Raw genomic sequence first — 19,446 nt, forward strand, 5'->3', positions numbered from 1 at the left:
AGAATGACAGTTCAAAAACACATTTGTAGTAATTTGGGGTATAGTTCTGGATATTTAGCGAATGCATATTCGCAGGATGTATTTGGGATGAAGATATTCTAGTAGATCTATGTCTACTTTTTACAAGTTGTAAACAATAGGCATCGTTTTTATTTCGTATGCAAGACAGCAAAGGAACAAATGACACGTCTTTAAGTACAGTAATTATCAAAATGACAAACAATAGGTTGCTGGATATTTTATGCATTGACTATTGCTACATCCACTATGTACATTGAAGAAAACATTGCCGGGCGGTAACGATGTACCACATCCCTTTGGGACGAACTGGTTCTGAGGTTCTCATTCATTAATAAGGCGTTGGCCGCTGCTTCTTCCTGTATCCTAAAATAGGAGAAAACAATTTTGAATACTACTTTTACGTCCTGAATATTCATAAATTATACATGTTTGCATTTCAATGTTTAATATACGGTGTCATTTGTTTTATTGCAGTTTGAATATAAGCTTTATCACGATTCAAGTTGCCACTAATCAATGTATATGGCGAGTGGTTTAACTCACTGACTGTGAATCACTTGCCCCTCACCATTAAAGATTCGAAACCTCGCTTTAGTTATAGAAATCATTCCGTGTGGAAGCCATCCAGCTGATTAACGGAAGGTCAATGTTTCTTCCCAGTTGCCTGAAGAAATGCTCGAATGGGCATGTGCCTTTTCTCCAATTTGAAAAGCTGGACAGACGCAATATGACCTAAAACAACAAAGGAAAACAAAGTAAACACTTAATTTTAACAGTGTAAATATACATCATACCTCCCATGCGGCCACCATACATATAACCACCTCTCATTCCACCGTAGCGCATTCCTGGGTATCCACCTCCAGATCCGCCGTACATATAACCTCCTCTCATTCCACCACCGTACTGCATCCCTGGATATCCACCTCCAGATCCACCGTACATATAACCTCCTCTCATTCCACCGTATCGCATTCCTGGGTATCCACCTCCAGATCCGCCGTACATATAACCTCCTCTCATTCCACCACCGTACTGCATCCCTGGATATCCACCTCCAGATCCACCGTACATATAACCTCCTCTCATTCCACCGTAGCGCATTCCTGGGTATCCACCTCCAGATCCACCGTACATATAACCTCCTCTCATTCCACCGTATCGCATTCCTGGGTATCCACCTCCAGATCCACCGTACATATAACCTCCTCTCATGCCTCCGTATTGCATCCCTGGGTATCCACCTCCAGATCCGCCATACATATAACCTCCTCTCATTCCACCACCATATGCCATCCCTGGGTATCCACCTCCAGATCCACCGTACATATAACCTCCTCTCATTCCACCATATCGCGTCCCTGGGTAGCCACCTCCGGATCCACCGTACATGTAACCTCCTCTCATGCCACCGTATTGCATCCCTGGGTATCCATCTCCAGATCCGCCATACATGTAACCTCCTCTCATTCTACCGTATCGCATTTCTGGATATCCCCCTCCATAGCCACCAGACATATCGCCATATTCTGAAAAAAATATAATAACAAATAAACTAAGTGCATACAAAACAGTATCTTTCTTCTAATGACTCTTAAGCGTTGCGATTGCATCTTCCAGTAATATGTTTGATATACAATGCTTGCCTACCAAATATATATGCTGCTTAATTTTGAAGGGACTAACCCACACATTTTAGGCGCAAAATAATTTCCCTCAAAAGTCCATAAAAAGTGAGTACTCTGAAACTGACCAGTGGCACAAACATGTTGATATATGATTTTTGCAAGATATTCTTATAAATAACATAACCAAAATATTGTGAAGAAGGTAGTAAACCGTTGCTGTGAAATAATGCAGAAAATTTACATTATTCTTGCATATTTACCAACATGTTACTTTTATTTTCACCCACTTTATCATTTTTCGGTGTCATAAATACATTTTATGCCAAACTAGGTGGAAATGTAAATGTTGAAAAATTCCACCCAATCTATGGGCGAGTAGCTTTAAACCATTTTAAATTTTGTAATTCTAACGACCTACTGTATTTTTGACGTCTAAAATAATTGCCAAGGAATCTATTTTATGTGTATACAATGCGATATGTAGTCATATTTGTTAAATAACACTAAATCCATTGATAATGACTATTACAGTTTGAAATGAAATGTATGGTTGGCAATTAAGGTAATTTTATACGTACACAAATATATCCAAACGATGTTATAAAATGAATTTCGAATTACGGATGCTCTATATACTGTATACATGGGAAGTTATCTCAGAAGTAAGCATCATTTGGATGTGTAGAGGATATTACATGAGTGTCTTTTCATATTGAATTTATTAAACGAGTTGAATAAAATAATAAAATGCGAGGCTGTGCCGAGCATTTTAACAATTTTATTGAACGAGTTTAATAAATACAATGTGGAAAGACACAAATATAATATTCTTTGTATCACATGTAAGCCTTTCCTGCTGAAACATCAAAAGTTCTTATTTCTTTACCCATTATAGACCAAGTAAATCCGACAAACGTCTCCTATACTTAAAACAAAGTCAACGTCAAGGCTTTATTACTGTAGTGTATTATCTTATGTAATGGCTTTATTTCATTCCAACGACGTCAAACACGTGATAAATAGAGGATATTTATTTGTGTTAGTGTAAAATCGAAATATATTTCACCGAGTGAACACTATAATGCAATACAGTGGTCTCATAAGACAGGTGGTCTTTTGATACAGGATTAGTCAATATGAAATGCACTATAAAGTGACATGAAATTAATGGTCTTATGACACAGGTTTTTGCTTAATACAGGTGGTGTCTTAAGAAGATTTGACTATTATCACGAGTGGCGCAGCCACGAGTGAAAATGTAAATTATGGTGTTCACGAGTGAAATATATTTAGATCTTACACTTAAAAAAACAAATTCTCTGTATATTTTATGCATTTTAATGGTTTTAACCATATTATATCCAGTTTGTCCGCTCAACGTCAGGTGCATCACATCATGACGTCATAATGTCGTGACGTCTGGATATCTTTGTAGAAAAAATTAAATAGTTCTATTACGTTTCCTGATTTAATTTACATTTTATTATGATAGAATGTAAATATTTATGATCCTTTTATTATTTTGATACATCTATACCTTTACTGAAGGAATATTTTGCAATTCATATTATTTCGCATTCAAGTGTAGAGGCTAGTTCCGTACCAGTTAAAAATGAAAATATTTTCACTGTTTGAAACAGTGAAAATATCAATTTTATTTCACTGATAATTTTCAGTATTTCACAGAAGAGCATAAAATAAATCATATTATTAAGTTGTATTAAAAATATATATCTGGGATTTCTTTCTTTACGCAAAATGTCGTTAGTGCTTCCAGTATGGCCTAATAGTGCTAAAGGCGGACTGGTTATTGGTGCTAAAGGCGGACAGGCTTTTTGGTACACTAAAGGCGGACAGGTTTTTTTTGTGCTAAAGGCGGACAAGTTTTTTTTTAACTGTATCAGGCCGGACATCCTACTAATTTTTTACTTGAGGTGGACATGCTATGTTTAATTGTGGATGCATTTCTGACATTTTTGTAGAACAAAATGAGAAAGAAGGTTGTACTTGGTGATTAGTACGAGTAGTAGTACAGCAAAAGTTCCCGGAAAAGCTCCTTTTGAAAGATATGTGACCCCTTTTTATATTCATTTTGTGCCAGTTTTAAGATAAAACTTCGAAAAAGGTAAGGAATTGTAATCTAATCTTGTCCTTGTTACGTGCGAGAACATAGCTACCAATGTTCATGTTATATAGAATATATAGAATATACTAGCAAAGAAATTTAGACAATACCAACGTATATTCCTGTTATTTTTAAATCAGCCTATTAAAAAATGAGGCACACGATCCTATCTCTTTCGTTGGCTAAAATGTTTTTGTAGAAAATGGTGCGTTAAATCAAACGTTAAATCAAACGCTACATTATAAAACGATACGAACCTTCAAAGCCTTCTGAAGTAAAAATATGTTAGACGGTTATGCATAATACGATTGTTAAGTTCCTGAGTTTGACGAACACGGCCTAGATCCAAGACTATAACAATGAGTTAGAATGCCATACATTAAACTGCAACATCTGACCGCGTTTAATCCTAAGTGAACGGTAAAATCGCATTCTGAAACTGTGTCAAAACAGGGATGCTTAAAACAGGTTAGCTAGAATAGTTTGGAATAATCAAAGAAAATTACCTGGAGTCGCTAAGGCTGTTAGGACGACGGAAAGAAGTACAAAAAGCAGCTTCATGTTTATGGTCTGGTCACCTGAAATATAATTCGAATATTATCACAAAACTGGCCATTCTTCGTAAAGTCAGAAATTATCGACTTGAATGTAAACCAGTTGCTTTTATAAGTCAAATAGAGTGTACTTGTTAAAGTTGAATCCAAAGTGTAAAAAGATGTAAAAAATCGAGACTGTTTGTATTCGTATGTATTTTATATTTTGCTCAGTTTTGCTGATCGTTTTACAGATTTTATTACCATCGCTACCTGACACTACATGTGTGGCTGATGTACAATGCCTCCCGATACGTGTACACATGCAGTATTGTTATGTTTTCAAGTCTTTCCGAACATACGTATATGAAGGAGCTACGGGGCATGAGAGGTGTTTACCTTTCATTACTTCTCAGGACTCGGTCAAATAAAGTGTGCTATTATTTCGCTTGGTTCTGTTCTATGCTTCTAAAGGACCTCCATATATAAAACTAGTTCCTCTCGGCCAATAGAAGTCTAAAGATATAGTTGTCCTTTTCGTAAAATTTGCAGCTGCGTTTTCTGAAATATCATTTATTCTCCCCTAGTTGTGTGTGTTGAGCGTTGAAATTTCATCAGAACATATAATACGTTGCAATATTTTTGCACAAGTTTGCAAAGGTATTTGCCTCCTTCCATTATGTTCTTTACAACTCCGGGACGAAAGAAATGTATACTTAATTACACTTTCACTAAGCAAACAGTTCCTATTTGAAAATTCTGATTTTGTTTCTTTATATAGAAATTGTAAAATTTAGTACAAATAAATCAAAATTATTTGCTCAAGAACTCATTATTCGGCGTGCTACGATGAAAATTAGATCTAATTAATTTATCGTCCATGATCTTTGTTGTTTTCAGACGTAAATAAAATTTCTCTGGACTATACCCTCTCCTCTCTGTCCATTATATTTGATGAAATAATGCAATGGAAAGTCGACCTGTAGTTGTGCTAGTGTGACGTTTAATCTAACAAAACAGAACAAACATCTGCTGGAAGAGCGGAAAAGACTTTTCCAGCACATGTATTTACATATGCAGCTAACTAATGCAGTGTTTCTGTATATTTTCTTTTTAAGGTGTATTGCTTCCCATGCTAAATGTTCGCACGTCTGGCTTGTAATACACAAATATCACTTCATTTAAGAGGATTTAGATATGTATGCAAGTATTCGTATGTTAGGCGGCTGCAAGGCTGTGAAAAATAAAAACTAAATCGAAATCCAAAGAAAAATTGAGACAGTGTTTGAAACAAATCAAATTTAAAATTTACACAATGAAAGTTATGCCACGAAATACTTTATTTTTGTAATTATTTCAAAATAAAAACAAAGGTTCCCAATTTACATATGATATGGGAAAGGTTAGTTTATACGTACAGTGTCTTTCACCAGTTTTATTTTCACCAGTGTCTTAACATGAATTAAAGGAGTTCATCACAATATTTTGTGCGCAGCTCAATCGCGCAGCAAGCGATATCCACTGTAAAGTTCAGAATTCGCCGCCGAAAGTGCATAATTGTCGGATATGCAGCGCACTCGCACAAAATATATCGTATGTACTGACAATATAGGTCGTGCATCCATATTTTACCTTTAAAAGTGATGGTGTTTTATTGGAGGAGTAGTTGTAAGAAGTGCTCGAATCGAATACATTGTGGACAGCCAATTTGAAAGTAAACTATTTCGTCCAGTAATGATGCAGCCGACTCCAAGTCAAATAAAATTCCAGAAAATCTTAACGTAGATATATCTCCTTCAAGTTCAAATGTGACTTCCTAAAAATGTTGTTATACTTTTTGTGCCCCATCCCGCATTTCATGTAGTAAGACCAGAGTTATGGCCCTTGATAGTCAAATTGTACATAAAGGGTCTAACATTTGTGTCGCATGTACCTCAAAATTATATGCGCCAAGAGTCATGAAACCACACAAGAATTAAATTCAGCATGCGAAATTGTGCACCAGCGCTTTTATTTGAGGTTTCACTCAATAAAAACAGATTTATGTCCCTTGACGTGGTCAAATATATACGTAAATGGGATGTGAAAGCTTGTGTAGCACGTATCTCAAAAAGTATTTGACCTAGAGGCATGCAACCTTATAAAGGAGCATTATTCCGCATGTGAGTAAGAATATTGGTTAAGGAACTGATAATAACATTGCGCAATTTGTTTTGTAAGAAAAAAATGTTCATAATTTTTAGGTGGGAGGGGTAATGAAAAAATAGTTTTGTGGGTGGAGTGAATATTTTTGAATTTTTCTTGAAAACAAGCACGGGTTGATATTATTTTTTTGGTTTAGATTTTTTGTCTTAGTTCTAGCTTACATAATATATAATTTGGAAAAATTCTGTCCGCTAGATTTTTCATATCATTAAGAAATACTTCGTGTTTTTCTCAGTTTCAGATACTTTCGACATCTGTCAAAAGTAATTTTTCCGAGTTAATATATCTATATGTTGACATTTTATGCATAGTTATAGAGGTGTTATTAATTCGAATGCATACACAGTAACATTAGAGTGAAACTTCGAATAAATAATTGTTTGCAGTAGTTTTATTATGACATGTATGTACTGTTTCTTCAGACAAAAATACCGATTTGGTGTTCTTAATAAACTTTAAATATTGAAAAAAGAAGCACGGGTACCTATTATTTTTATTTTTTATTTCAACTTGTCATACATTAATCTATAAATATGCAAAGTTACAAAAAATTCTGTCCGCTAGAAATAATTGTGAAAAACATCTTTAAATGTATTTATCTGACATCAAACATAGACAAAATGATTCAGAGAAGTTCTTCTTTAATCTACACACTTTTATTTCATAACCTGTATGTATTTGTACCATTTCCTTAAACTCTCGAATTATGTTTTCCTTTAAGTTTAAAAACATGTAAAACTCGCAGTCCTGATGTTAACAATAATACTTAATTACATATATTAACTTAATTATGTCTTGAAATTTGTACTAGTCAGTAGATATATTTGAGAGAATATTGAGATGGTAAAAAGTACATGTAATACATTCTTTTGACAAGTACCGATAATGTTATCTAAGAATAGGAATAAAAATGGATTTCAATAACCCAGTATGGGAATTACATCTCGTGTTCTTGTGGTATATCTGTAATGGTACTAAATATTTAAAATTTCTATGTTGTTTTTTTTTTCTCAAAGGCGCATATCGTCGCTAGAATTTCTAGGATCCTATCAATTTATTTATGTTTTGTCCGTTACGACTTATTAATTTTTATGTATTCCGTGGTCGGCGATACATTTTGTACTTTGTTCTTATCATCATATGTGTACATCAAACGAGCTTCGTTAATATGACTGTTTGAGTTTTGCATCTTGTTCTTATGATGATTTGTAGACATTAAACGATATTCATTAATACATGTATATCCATATAAAACAGTACATTTTGTATTATGTTCTTATCATAATATATCATGATATGTGGAAATTTTGATTTAAATATCCATATGAGTCAGTTGATTTTTACGTAATAGCCGTTTTACAAATGCTTTCTCTATGTCGTAAAATATGTTTGTCTTAGGTTTACTGTATATACTCTGTAGATTCAAATGAAACCCAAAGAATTAATAATACTTATTTGTCTATTGTCCTATGGAAAAAATATAAAATCTACAAAAAAAATAGATGATCTTTATGTACGTATACGCAGCCAATCTATTTTTACATAAGTTTTTAAATAAAAAGAATTATTTCTTACCGGTGTAGTCGTTTAATGTATCAGGTTACCTTCTGAAATGCCTAAAATGAAGGATAGTGAACCCCTTTTTATACTCTTACAGACTTTTTTTATTGTTTTTTAATTTATTTACACGTGTCAATTAATGATCTATCTAAATGTAACAAAAGATTTTTTTAACGTATTGCTCTATATTTGTTAACCTCAAAACAATTATTCTGTAAAAACTATTATGTTTACTACAAATTAAAAATTGTGAAAACATGACTTTGCAGGTGGTTAGAATCAGAATTAGCAATTAAGGGCTGTCATAATGACTGGCTTTGAATAAATGACAAAGAATTGGCAAATATAAAAATGTAGCTTCTTTGTGCACTCTACTAACATCAAACCACCTGACAAAAATATACCAGTCAAAAAGTAAAAGTTCTAAAGCTCCTTGACTTGTTCAAACAATATACGGTGTTCCGGTAGGGGTAATGCCTCCTCACATAAATTCTATTGACCGTGCGCAACGCTCAAGATCGCGATTGCGAAGCACGAGGTCACGATGATGAAGAGCAATTTAAGCGGAATATTTCGTGATTTGTGAATGCAATAAGCGAAGATCTCGATGGCAAAGCACGATATTAAGAAAGTTTTGCAATTTCGCGCTTTGCCATCGTAATACCTTTCTTATCGTATCATTACGAGATGCACGAGGCACGAGGCGCGAGACTGCAATAGCGAAGCGCCAGACCACACATGCGAAGCGCGAGATTACACTGGCGAAACTACGAAGTAATTTCGCGCGCATACCATTGTTTTTCTCGCGCTTCGCCATCGTCGTTTCGCGCTTCACCACCGTGAGGAAAGTGACTTCAAGAGAGTAAATATCAGCAAAACAAACTGAAACAAACAGTAAGTATCTATAAGTGTTTTATTCTTTTTAATCCGTATATTAAAGTTCATGGAGTGCATGACTTGTAGTTCAGTGTATCAACCTGACCATGCAGGCACTGCCGCAAGAGTCATCGGTGGTGTTCTCTCACCAGAACGCTCAACCTGCAAATAGATACAAAAACATTTGGACGTATGCAAATCATGCAAATGGGTGCAAGTGAATAAAAATGTTTTGTTTTCAGTGTACATGGTGTACTAGTTGTACTTACAATAATGCGCATTTGGTTGTGTATAGCTGGATAGTTCAAAGTTGCGCCTATCAGAATGTCCTCAATGATTTTCCCAAGGCGATGAGGGGCAGATACAGCCTACTTAACTGGTTGAATCACACCTCCATCTGTTTCATGCTGACTTGGCCACGTGTGTGAACTAGACTCTGCAGGACCTGTGACAATACTGAAAAATAAAATTTTGGATGTGTCCTACATAAAATATTTTTAATTTAATATGCATTGCGACCAGCTTGGACCTTGACGGATCCAGACTAGCCTACGCATTCGCACAGACTGATCAGAATCAGTTCTGTTCGTTAACAGTGTCTCTCATTTCCACTGGTTTTGGATCCTGATCCGACTGCGCGGCTGCACGGGCTGGTCTGAATCCATGCTGATCGCAAATGTTGGTTTATCATTGGGCGGCTCATATGCTTTTTTATGTGGTGGCTGATTGAGTTTTTAATTCAAGTGTACATATAAATTAATTAGAACTTCATAAAATTGTGTATTAAAATACATGTTGCTTGTATGCCTGTTTCTCGTCGATTCGAGCTTTCTCATCGATTCGAGCCCTTGTGTTTCAGTAAAATTCATGCTCATGTAGCATGTTCTTCCATCAGAAACTTGTGTCATTTACATTTTAAAATGCCTTGGAAAATATTAGTCATGAAACCACTGAAGAAGTTTTAATATTTTGCATCAAAAATTGCTTATTTCAAAAGGAAATTACGTAGTGGGTAATATTGTTAGACCAAATTTCAAATTAAAAACATCCTGAGCATATTTCGACTGTTGTAACGAGTGAAAAAGAAGTCAGTCTTGGTAGAAATTTGCTTTATGGAAAAAAAATATGCAAACATTAACACTTAATGGCCTTCCAAACCAAGGGCTCGAATCGAGGAGAAAGTTTTAACATGATGTGGAGTTTGACCTCCTTCAGTCTCAGCAAAAAAATACATATAAAAGATGATAAAATTGTAATTCTTATTGCCCATTGTTAAATGCAAATATTTTTGTAGCAAAAAACAAAACTTATTTAATTGAACAGGTTTACAAAAATATGCACTGTGTGCACCTCTAAAAGATTTAAGAGGCTCGAATCAAGGAGAAAGCAGCATACATGCTTCTTTAAATAATCAAATATCACATCAAGCGATTTAAATTCATGTGCGTTGCTATCAAGAATTATAATTTATGATTTATATTTTAAAAGAATTATTATGAATTAGATCTACCAAAAATGTTAATTGTGTATTCAGTATATTACCTCTGATATCGATATTACATTTATCATCATAGTACGTGTCATTTATACCACAAGATGCTTCTATCATTTGTTTAGGCAGAGCTTCAATTAATGCGCGATGGCATTCACTACAGTTCTTCTCCACATAAGAAGCACATCCTTGACAGTAGGACACAGTAGTTGCATATTGCTTATTTTGTAAATTTTGTCTAAATTTTAAAGGCTTAACTGTTAATATTACGTCGAACAGGAACACGTTATTCCTTTGTAATGCATAAAGTCGGTGCCACGTGTTTTAGTGAATCTGCCAGCCATTTCCAACAATTTAGAATATATTCACTTTCCTGATTGGGAAAGTCACTTTCCCGATCTGGAAAGTAAGTTGCCAAAACGGGAAAGTGAACAAAATATAAAAGTCTCAATATCTCAGAATCTAGATAATTAAAAACATTTTGAACGGTAGGATCTTAGATATACCCTTTTTAATACGAAACGAGCACTCAGATCCTCTCTAGGTCAAATATCCTTATGCACAGGTTATTTTTTCTAAGGTAAATAGAAATGGACCATTTTCTTGTCCGATCTGACATTTTTTGGGTGCAAAATTTCCCGATCGGGGCAAGGTGTTAGGGGAATCCCCGAATTGCCCGATCGGACAGTTTCTCCCACTACCACTAATAACATGTTGTTTTCTTCAGGTCATTGACTCTTAAATCTTATGCAGCATGATAGCATTTGTCGTTTTCTCTGATTTGTTTTTAATATTCCAAACACAAAATGTTACATCATGTCTCTGTTAAACACAAATTTGCAAGTAATAACTGACGAAACATTCCAGTGATGTCACATTTTTAATTTTACGTTATTAGTGTAATGCTTACATTTCACGTTAATAACACCCGATTTTAGAAAAAGGTATCTTGAAAAAGTAAAGTTTTAGAGAATGCAAAATAAAAGAAGACGTTGCATTGGGGACTAGCATTTACTTATAAATTGTCCACAGAAAATATTATTTTGACATATCAACTAAGTATTCCTTAGTCTACATAAAGTAACAGTTTCATTGATTTTTGATGATACATGAATGACAGCACTTTTCCGAATATATATTGAACACCCCTCGTACATAGACGAAAGTCTCCAAAACGGTTCGTTTTTTTTTTTTTAATTTTTATTATTATCATTATTTTTATTTTCATTATATAGGCAAATTTTATGCTCTAGTTGTTATAACCAAAGTTATGTTAAATGCTATATTTTTTCTATTCAATTTGCTTGAGTTTGTAGAGGTTACAGTGAACATACTCATGTCACTCATTATTTGTGATTGAGATAAGCCGAAAACTTGTACTAGCTTTTAAGATTTCCTGTAAATATATTTTGCTCTTATAATTTAAAGACCCACAACAACCTAGTGACCTACTTTTTCCTCTGACATGAACTTCGTGCAAATCATTCTGATAATACTGGTATGATACAGCTATTATGCAAGATGACAGGTCGACAATTTAGGCCCTCCCCGAATTAATGTGTTTTCACAACTTCATCTGCAAAAATATTCGGTAAATTTCTTTTCAGTATAGTTTTAAAAACATAGAATAACAGCTATTATATAATGTAAAAACAAAGTATGTTCTAAACTCACCTTAATATACCAAGTACTGTGCATGCTACTACATTAATTCAACAATATATTTAGACATTAAACACATTGTCTTGGCCTTATATATGTCACTGTCAATTTGTAACTAGATACGTTGTTATTTCTCAAAAAAAGTTTTCATGCAAAGCATGTATAATTACCATCATGGAAATACAAAAGATTACAGTTATTTTGTGGCGCATCTTTAAGGAAATAAGATAAAATGTCTTCACTCAGAAATGACTGCGCGAAATTGACCGCAAAATTCACCACAGAAAATGACAATCATAATAACTTGTACAGTTGTACAACGATGACAGATTAAAAATATCAATTAAATGAGATTGACAGTTCGATAGCTTTGTTTTGATTTTTTCCCTTGATAATTAATGTTATTATTAATATGTCGCGGTCGTTGCCTCAGTACGGATCAATGTTACATATGTTCATGACATTTGACACATTTTTGTAGGTTTTTCCGTAATGGAAAGAAGCTGTGGCTATCATCTTGTCAGACACCATAATAAGAGATAACGGCTCGCGATTTCAATTTGAGATACGTGGCGGGAATGAATGCTTTTCCTCTTAATGTCCGCATTACCAAATATGATTTTTTTCTAGCGGAGTCACCCATATGGGTAACCGTTGGTGACCGTAAAAGCACTCACACTCTTTTTAGCAGCTGACACGTGATTCACCAGATTATATCTTGTCTACTTTAGTGTATAACCTAGTATACTTCGAAACATTGTTTTATTCTTAGACGTAATCCCGTTATTATCTCTGGCATTTTTTTTTTAAAATTGAGAATCTCAATAAAGCCAGTGATAGGGGACGTGAGGGATGTTTCATATTTCACTGACTCAATCACCGAGTCAGCTTTTATTCGAAGGATATTTTGCAGATTCAGTTTTTATGTAAATTAAATTAGATCGTATTTATATTCCACGTCGTAAGTATTAAACATAATAGCCATATTACTTTAAATCTTTCATCCTCATATAAGTCAAACAAAAAGCTGTTGCATAGTTTCAAAGCGGAGACATGTTGTTTTATTGAGAAAAATGACAAATAGTTATCTTTTTTATTAATTTGCTTGTTATAATAGAAAACAAAGCACGTCGAGGTTTGAAAAACATCGGTCACGTTCATATTTGTCATTGGTTCATAAAAAATTAAGCACATGTTAAATACTTTGGTCATAAAACTGCCAGTTTCTTTCAATATACTATTAATTAATTCAGTAATTAATACGTGTAAGCCATACATCTGCAAAATTCTAATGAGTAGCATCTGCTTCAACTTGTCAGATTAAATATTGGTTTGCTACATTGAAATCTAAATATTTAAGACATTTAAGTTAGACATTTCGGTTTTGCGAGTACGTTTTCAACATGAAATCATACATCTAGGATACAAGTATGAAATCACAGCTTCTCTATTTTATATGGTCAATTAAAATATTGTCAATTAGGAACGGTATGTAAGTGGCTGTAGTAAGCGACAATCGTAGATTGTGCAAAGAAAACTGGTTAAAAATAATTGCCATAAAAGTCGCCCGTCTGCAGTTTAAATGTAAGATTGAAGATCTCTTAACAGTTGGTAAAATGTATTTGTAGATGTGGCCGTTTGGTATAAACTTATTGACGTATGTATAGGATATTTGAACACAAGATGCAAATTTTTCACGAGTGGCGCAGCCAAGAGTGGAAATGTAAAATATGGTGTTCGCGAGTGACAGAATTGTTGGCTTAATATATAAATCATACATTTTGTTCTTTTTATTTCATGTCTTGGCTAAATTCTACTCACTTCATAGTTTCTATATATGCTCCACAGGTATAAAATAACTTTTCAATACATAAATAAAATTAGTACATGAGCGTTCAAGTTTTAGCTACAAGAGACTATCACAAAATATTACAATATCAATTTACTCATAACACATAGTTACAATTAAGTTAAGTTAATAAATACGACGTGTAAAAACCGAGAAGCTGGCATTAATCTTGGCTTTTTAATGGCCTAGAAACTGACATAAAGAAAAAACAATGATCTTAAAAAACTGAAAAGCAAAACACTACTAACGTGTATCTGGTAAAAAATGGATTTAAGAAATCAAGTATTATAACAGATCAGATCAGTTATAAACAGATTAATACCAACCTCTCGTTAGAAATATAATATCATCCTGATCAGATCACAGGTGAACTGATTGACAGGAAGAAATAATTTTTTTTGCTAATTTAGAGTTACATCCATAGTTATTTACAGATAAAAGAATTACGCCTTTTAAGAATATGACAACAGGTTTTGGCACAAATCCTTATCAATGGGGAACATGAAAACTAGAGTTGTCACAGGAGTGACGAATTATACCCCTACAATATGGCCTTGTCACAGAACTAAGCCAATGTCAAAGCCGAACTTGCTTGACCTTTGACCTACTGACCACAAAATCAATAGAGGTCATCTGCTAGTCATGATCAACCTCCCTTTGACGTTTCATGATCCTCCGCCCAAGCGTTCTCAAGTTATTGTCCGTAAAAGGTTTAAATGATCTTTGACCTTTGGAACTCAAAATCAGTACGGGTCATCTGCTTGACATGACCAACCTCCAGATTAAGTTTCCTGATCCTAGTCCCAAGCATTCTCAAGTTATTGTCCGAAAACTGTTTAAATGTTCTGGGTCACCGTGACCTTGACCTGTGATCTACTGACCTCAAAATCATTAGTGGTCATCTGCTAGTCATAACCAACCTCCCTATCAATTTTCATGATCCTAGGCCCAAGCATTCTCAACTTATCATCCGGAAACCGTTACTGACCTCAAAGTAGAACTTGACCTGTATTTCATGATGTTACACCTGTATACCAAAATTTATGATCCTAGGCCCAAGCGTTCTCAAGTTATCATCCGGAAACCCTTTAACTGTTCCGAGTCACTGTGACCTTGACCTTTGACCTATAGACCTCAAAGTCGAACTTGACCTGCATTTCATGATGTTACACCTGTGTACCAAAATTTATGATCCTAGGCCCAAGCGTTCTCAAGTTATCATCCAGAAACTATCCAGAAACTATTTAACTGTTCCGAGACACTTTGACATTGAACTTTGACCTACAGACCTCAAAGCCGAACATGACCTGCATTTAATGATGTTACATCTGTGTACCAAAATTTTTGATCCTAGGCCCAAGCGTTCTCAAGTTGTCATCCGGAAACCGTTTAACTGTTTAGGATCACTGTGACCTAAAAGCAGATCGGTGTAATGGAACTGAATTTTAAAGGTACAGTAGGTTCTCAGCTTATTTCTACCAACACCTGAACTACCAACCTTGCTATTGATACACTGTTGCCATTCAAGTTTATAATTTTCTATTAACTGTTTAACAACAGTATCAACAAAAAAGTTCTTATGTACATTCAAAGATATATCATTGTATTGTGATAAATTACAATTATCCAATATACATTTAACTTGGAAGAACCAATTTCTGCAATTATGGTTAGCTTTCTGAGCAGCCCACACAGAAATGCGTTTATTTAGACGACAGACACCCGCATTATACAGTCTGGCCCATAATATCATAACATATTTCCATTGTCTAATAAACAGTGGCTGCCAAGCCATTTCACCAGACAAAGCTGCTACAGGAGTTTATTTACCGACACCTAAGTAAGAGCGCATGGCCCGATTTTGTACTGCATTAATACATGAAAATGATTTACAACCCCAAATAGAGGCACCATAACTACATAATAACTGGCCATTCAATAGAGTCATACAATTTGTATAAACATCATATGTGACACCACCTACTGTTTTATATTTTGCGATAACAAGACCAAGTGCACGGCTTGCACGGCTTGCACTCTGCGCTACAACTTTAGCAGTTATGTTAAAATCTAAATGTTCACTCAGTACCAAACCCAGATATTTATAACGGTCAACCACATGGCATATATCATTACCAATTTTAAAAACAAATTCAGTTCTAACCACAGACGGTTGTCTAAAATGAAAAACATTACTCTTGCTACAATTAACAGTCATGTCATTGGCATTATATCATGAAGAGAGTGCATTTAACAATAACTGTAAATCATTAAATTAGGGTTACTAGCTAACAAAACTATGTCGTCTGCGTAAAGCAAAATACCAACGTTTTCATCACCTATATCAATTCCTATATCAAAGGACTTCAAGTACACTGTAAGATCGTTAATATAGAGGTTAAAAAGTATTAGCGACAACGCGCAATCCTGACATAGCCGGTTTTTACATCAAATCACTCAGTATTAAACTGATTTACACGGACGGAAGCAGATAGGTATGAATACAGTGATTTAATTGCAATACACATCTTTCCAATTACATGTATGCCAATATTGTGAAAACGTAACCAAAGCTTGTCCCTTTTAATGAAATCAGTAAAAGCTGCAAATGTTTTCAGTTTACATTTATTTCTAGTCTCAATAATACTACACAACGAGGAAATATGTTGTAGAGTACTTCGTTTGTCCCTGAAACCATTTTGATTGTCTTGCAATACATTGTTATTTTCAACCCATTTACTAAGACGATCATTTAAAACTGAACAATATAGCTTGTACATAAATGATGCATTGGGGCAATATCCCTATAAGAGAGTGGCTCTCGTGGATCAGCTGTGGCAGACTTCGGAATAGGATTGATGATACTTTTACCCCAAAGACATGGGACTGTTCGAGACTCAAAACAGACATTGAACAAAACATTCAAAATGTACAGCTGTATCACTTATCAAAACATCTACAGGTATGTTGTCAATACCACATGCCTTTCCTCCACAGATTTCTTAACTTCTAAAATAGAAATATAGATATTAAAGCTTAAGGCATTGCCTTCACTATTACATATTTCAGGATTTAAAACATTTGTATCAGCTGACACATTATTATTTTCAAATAATGAGCTAACTAAAACGAGAATGTCCAACATTAAATATTGCAAAAAAAAAAAATCATTAAACCACAATATATAAGGAATCCTAATATTATTTCATTTGAAAAATTAATGACAACCAATTTTGGTATTCATGTTGAATATAGAAAGCTTTGTATGTTCATTAAGGAAATTATTAAAATATTTGAGTGATGCTATTAATACAGTGATTTATGAAAGCGGTGATATATAAATACTTTTCGTTAGGCATTATTATCATTAATATAAATGTTTTTTGGTGTTTTTTTTGTTTTTTTTTTGGGGGGGGGGGGGGTTATATACTCTTTTGCAAGGAATATCTCCTTTTGTAACAATATTAAATGTATAATGTATAGCCTCACTGATATAACATGTCAATATTGTATTTGCCGTATATTATCATGTGTATCATGAAATGCGAGTAATAAAGAATTGAATTGAATTGAAAAATTGAAAATCTTTAAACATTATCAATCAATTGTCATTAAAACATCAAATATTACTTTGCTAAAGTTGTAAACAACAACCATATGCTGAGCAGGAATACAAAGTAATTAACATTTCCGACCAATTAATGAAATTTACATCGAAAACAATAACAAAATACTGTCAATGTTAATAAGGTCAACCAGATCAGTATCTGTAGAATCTTACCGGTTATAATAGTAAACAAAGTCATTAATGCCAAAACTTAATGGATATTAAACATTCCGACCTTACGACATTTGCTACAGTAGTAAATACCAACAATGATCTAAACATGTAAACAAAATGAGTAGTATTTTATAAGAATTATCAGAGTTTTCTACCCAAACAATAACAAAGTAAAATAAACACAATGATTAATTGACTGAAAACTGACCTGCGAGCTTTCATTGTGTTGCATCTTCCGTTATGAACATAAACTACATAAATTTCTTGTTAAATCCTATTTCTGATATTTACTTTCTTTACCAGTTGTCAAAGGTTTGAATATTGCTGAATATACTAGAACATTTATAGAATGGCTCAAACTATAACAGTTCATGTGCAATATTAAAAGTAGTGCCTTTCTAACGATGTAATTACGCATAACATCTATTAGGAAAGCTAATAAAAATTTTAAGCATTATGGACCTTTAATCTACGCATATTTCGAAATACAGAACAGAACAGAACATAATTTAATTTCAGTAACTTATACATATACAGTATCTCGTTACATACATACAATTTAAAATAGAATAATTTCTTGGTCACATGACAAACTCATAAAAAACAAGGATCAATATCAAATCTTAAGTAGAGGAAAAACAAACAAAAAACATATATAGCACAATGAGATCATATCAAGTTTGTGTGTGGAGAATAGACGAATATACCATGTTGTTACATCAATACATGCACGAAACTTTTCACAATTAATCTATACATGCATTAAGAACACCGATAAAGTCAATTGCACTACGGATGTATAAAATGTCACCGTAAGTTTGTTGTTTTATAGTAACTTGTGTACATGGTAACAGAATTCATTTACACACAAATTGGCACTGAGCCCCTTCGGCCTATAAGACACTTTTTTGTTTATGAATTATAAATAAAATACATATTACCCGATTGGTCAAAATATATGTCTCACAATGAACTGCATAATTGAGAACGACCAATGTACCGCCATATGCAGAGGTGATAAACCGTCTTCATGGCAGCACACCTTGTGTTGCAAAGTGAGCAACACATGAGTGTCCCCTACCCTAGGGCGGTATCCACCGCAGGTGTAGGTTCCCCTTGGTTGACAACTCAGCAATGGCAACTACGATATCAATTGCAGCTACTCGTCTCTCTCTTTGCCAGCTAGAGTAATATATCATTACCTAAAATTCAAGAACAGATTTATTGTTTGACTGCAATAATTCAACTAATTTGTACATACTTGGTCTGACAAAATAATAAATTGTTATATAACGTTTAATAAATTTAAGGCGAAGTTCTTTATAACTAGAACATCATGTACAGCTTGTAGGCCAGAGTGCAGTTTCATAATGGATAGTTAAATTTTCACAACTTAAAATAGCACCTGGGTAATTTTAAATCTAAACCACAGAGACAAGGTCTCTCAACATTACATTAGTCGTTTCTTACCCTCAGAAAAATAATGCAATATTTGATAACTTACGATCAAATTGTAAAATATTTAATTGAGAAAATGATAATAAATTGTGTTGGTATACATATTTCGGCGTAGCTGTATCACATGTTTAAACCTTTCTTTTAGAACATTCATGGGACGGAACAAGTGTGAATATAAAATATAAACATGTAACAACCGGAACACAAAAAATTATACAAAGTAACTGGAGAATGAGTAATAATTACAATGCACTCA

At 33.9% G+C, this 19,446-nt stretch overlaps 1 protein-coding gene and 1 long non-coding RNA gene across 4 annotated transcripts; both read right to left on the reverse strand.

Moving 5' to 3' along the window:
- Positions 1-223: 223 nt before the first annotated feature.
- LOC123548140 (acanthoscurrin-2-like) lies at positions 224-8,159 on the reverse strand. Of its 3 annotated transcripts, none has more exons than XM_053551735.1 (5): positions 8,088-8,159; positions 4,281-4,352; positions 1,482-1,550; positions 816-1,418; positions 224-384 (listed from the first exon to the last, which is right to left on the reverse strand). In XM_053551735.1, exons 2-5 carry the CDS (start codon positions 4,333-4,335, stop codon positions 350-352), a joined length of 762 nt encoding a protein of 253 aa, XP_053407710.1. In that variant the 5' UTR covers positions 4,336-4,352; positions 8,088-8,159; the 3' UTR covers positions 224-349. The 3 variants fall into 3 exon arrangements, with proteins under 3 accessions (XP_053407710.1, XP_053407711.1, XP_045191306.2); XM_053551736.1 differs by having other exon boundaries at positions 816-881; positions 948-1,550; XM_045335371.2 differs by having other exon boundaries at positions 816-1,550.
- An 812-nt stretch (positions 8,160-8,971) lies between these two features.
- LOC128559592 (uncharacterized) lies at positions 8,972-18,124 on the reverse strand. The gene is made up of 3 exons (XR_008372487.1): positions 17,941-18,124; positions 9,218-9,404; positions 8,972-9,110 (listed from the first exon to the last, which is right to left on the reverse strand). It is a non-coding gene; the product is annotated as an uncharacterized LOC128559592 (long non-coding RNA).
- Between the last annotated feature and the right edge of the window lie 1,322 nt (positions 18,125-19,446).

The sequence above is a fragment of the Mercenaria mercenaria genome, chromosome 9 (assembly GCF_021730395.1).
Source record: "Mercenaria mercenaria strain notata chromosome 9, MADL_Memer_1, whole genome shotgun sequence".
NCBI classification, from domain to species: domain Eukaryota; kingdom Metazoa; phylum Mollusca; class Bivalvia; order Venerida; family Veneridae; genus Mercenaria; species Mercenaria mercenaria.

Coding starts and splice junctions, on each gene's coding strand:
- LOC123548140 (XM_045335371.2), bottom strand. CDS start 4,335: ATGAAGCTGCTTTTTGTACTTCTTTCCGTCGTCCTAACAGCCTTAGCG. Junction 1,551..4,280: donor AACAGCCTTAGCGACTCCAG/GTAATTTTCTTT, acceptor TATTTTTTTCAG/AATATGGCGATATGTCTGGT. Junction 385..815: donor GTATGGTGGCCGCATGGGAG/GTATGATGTATA, acceptor CTCCTATTTTAG/GATACAGGAAGAAGCAGCGG.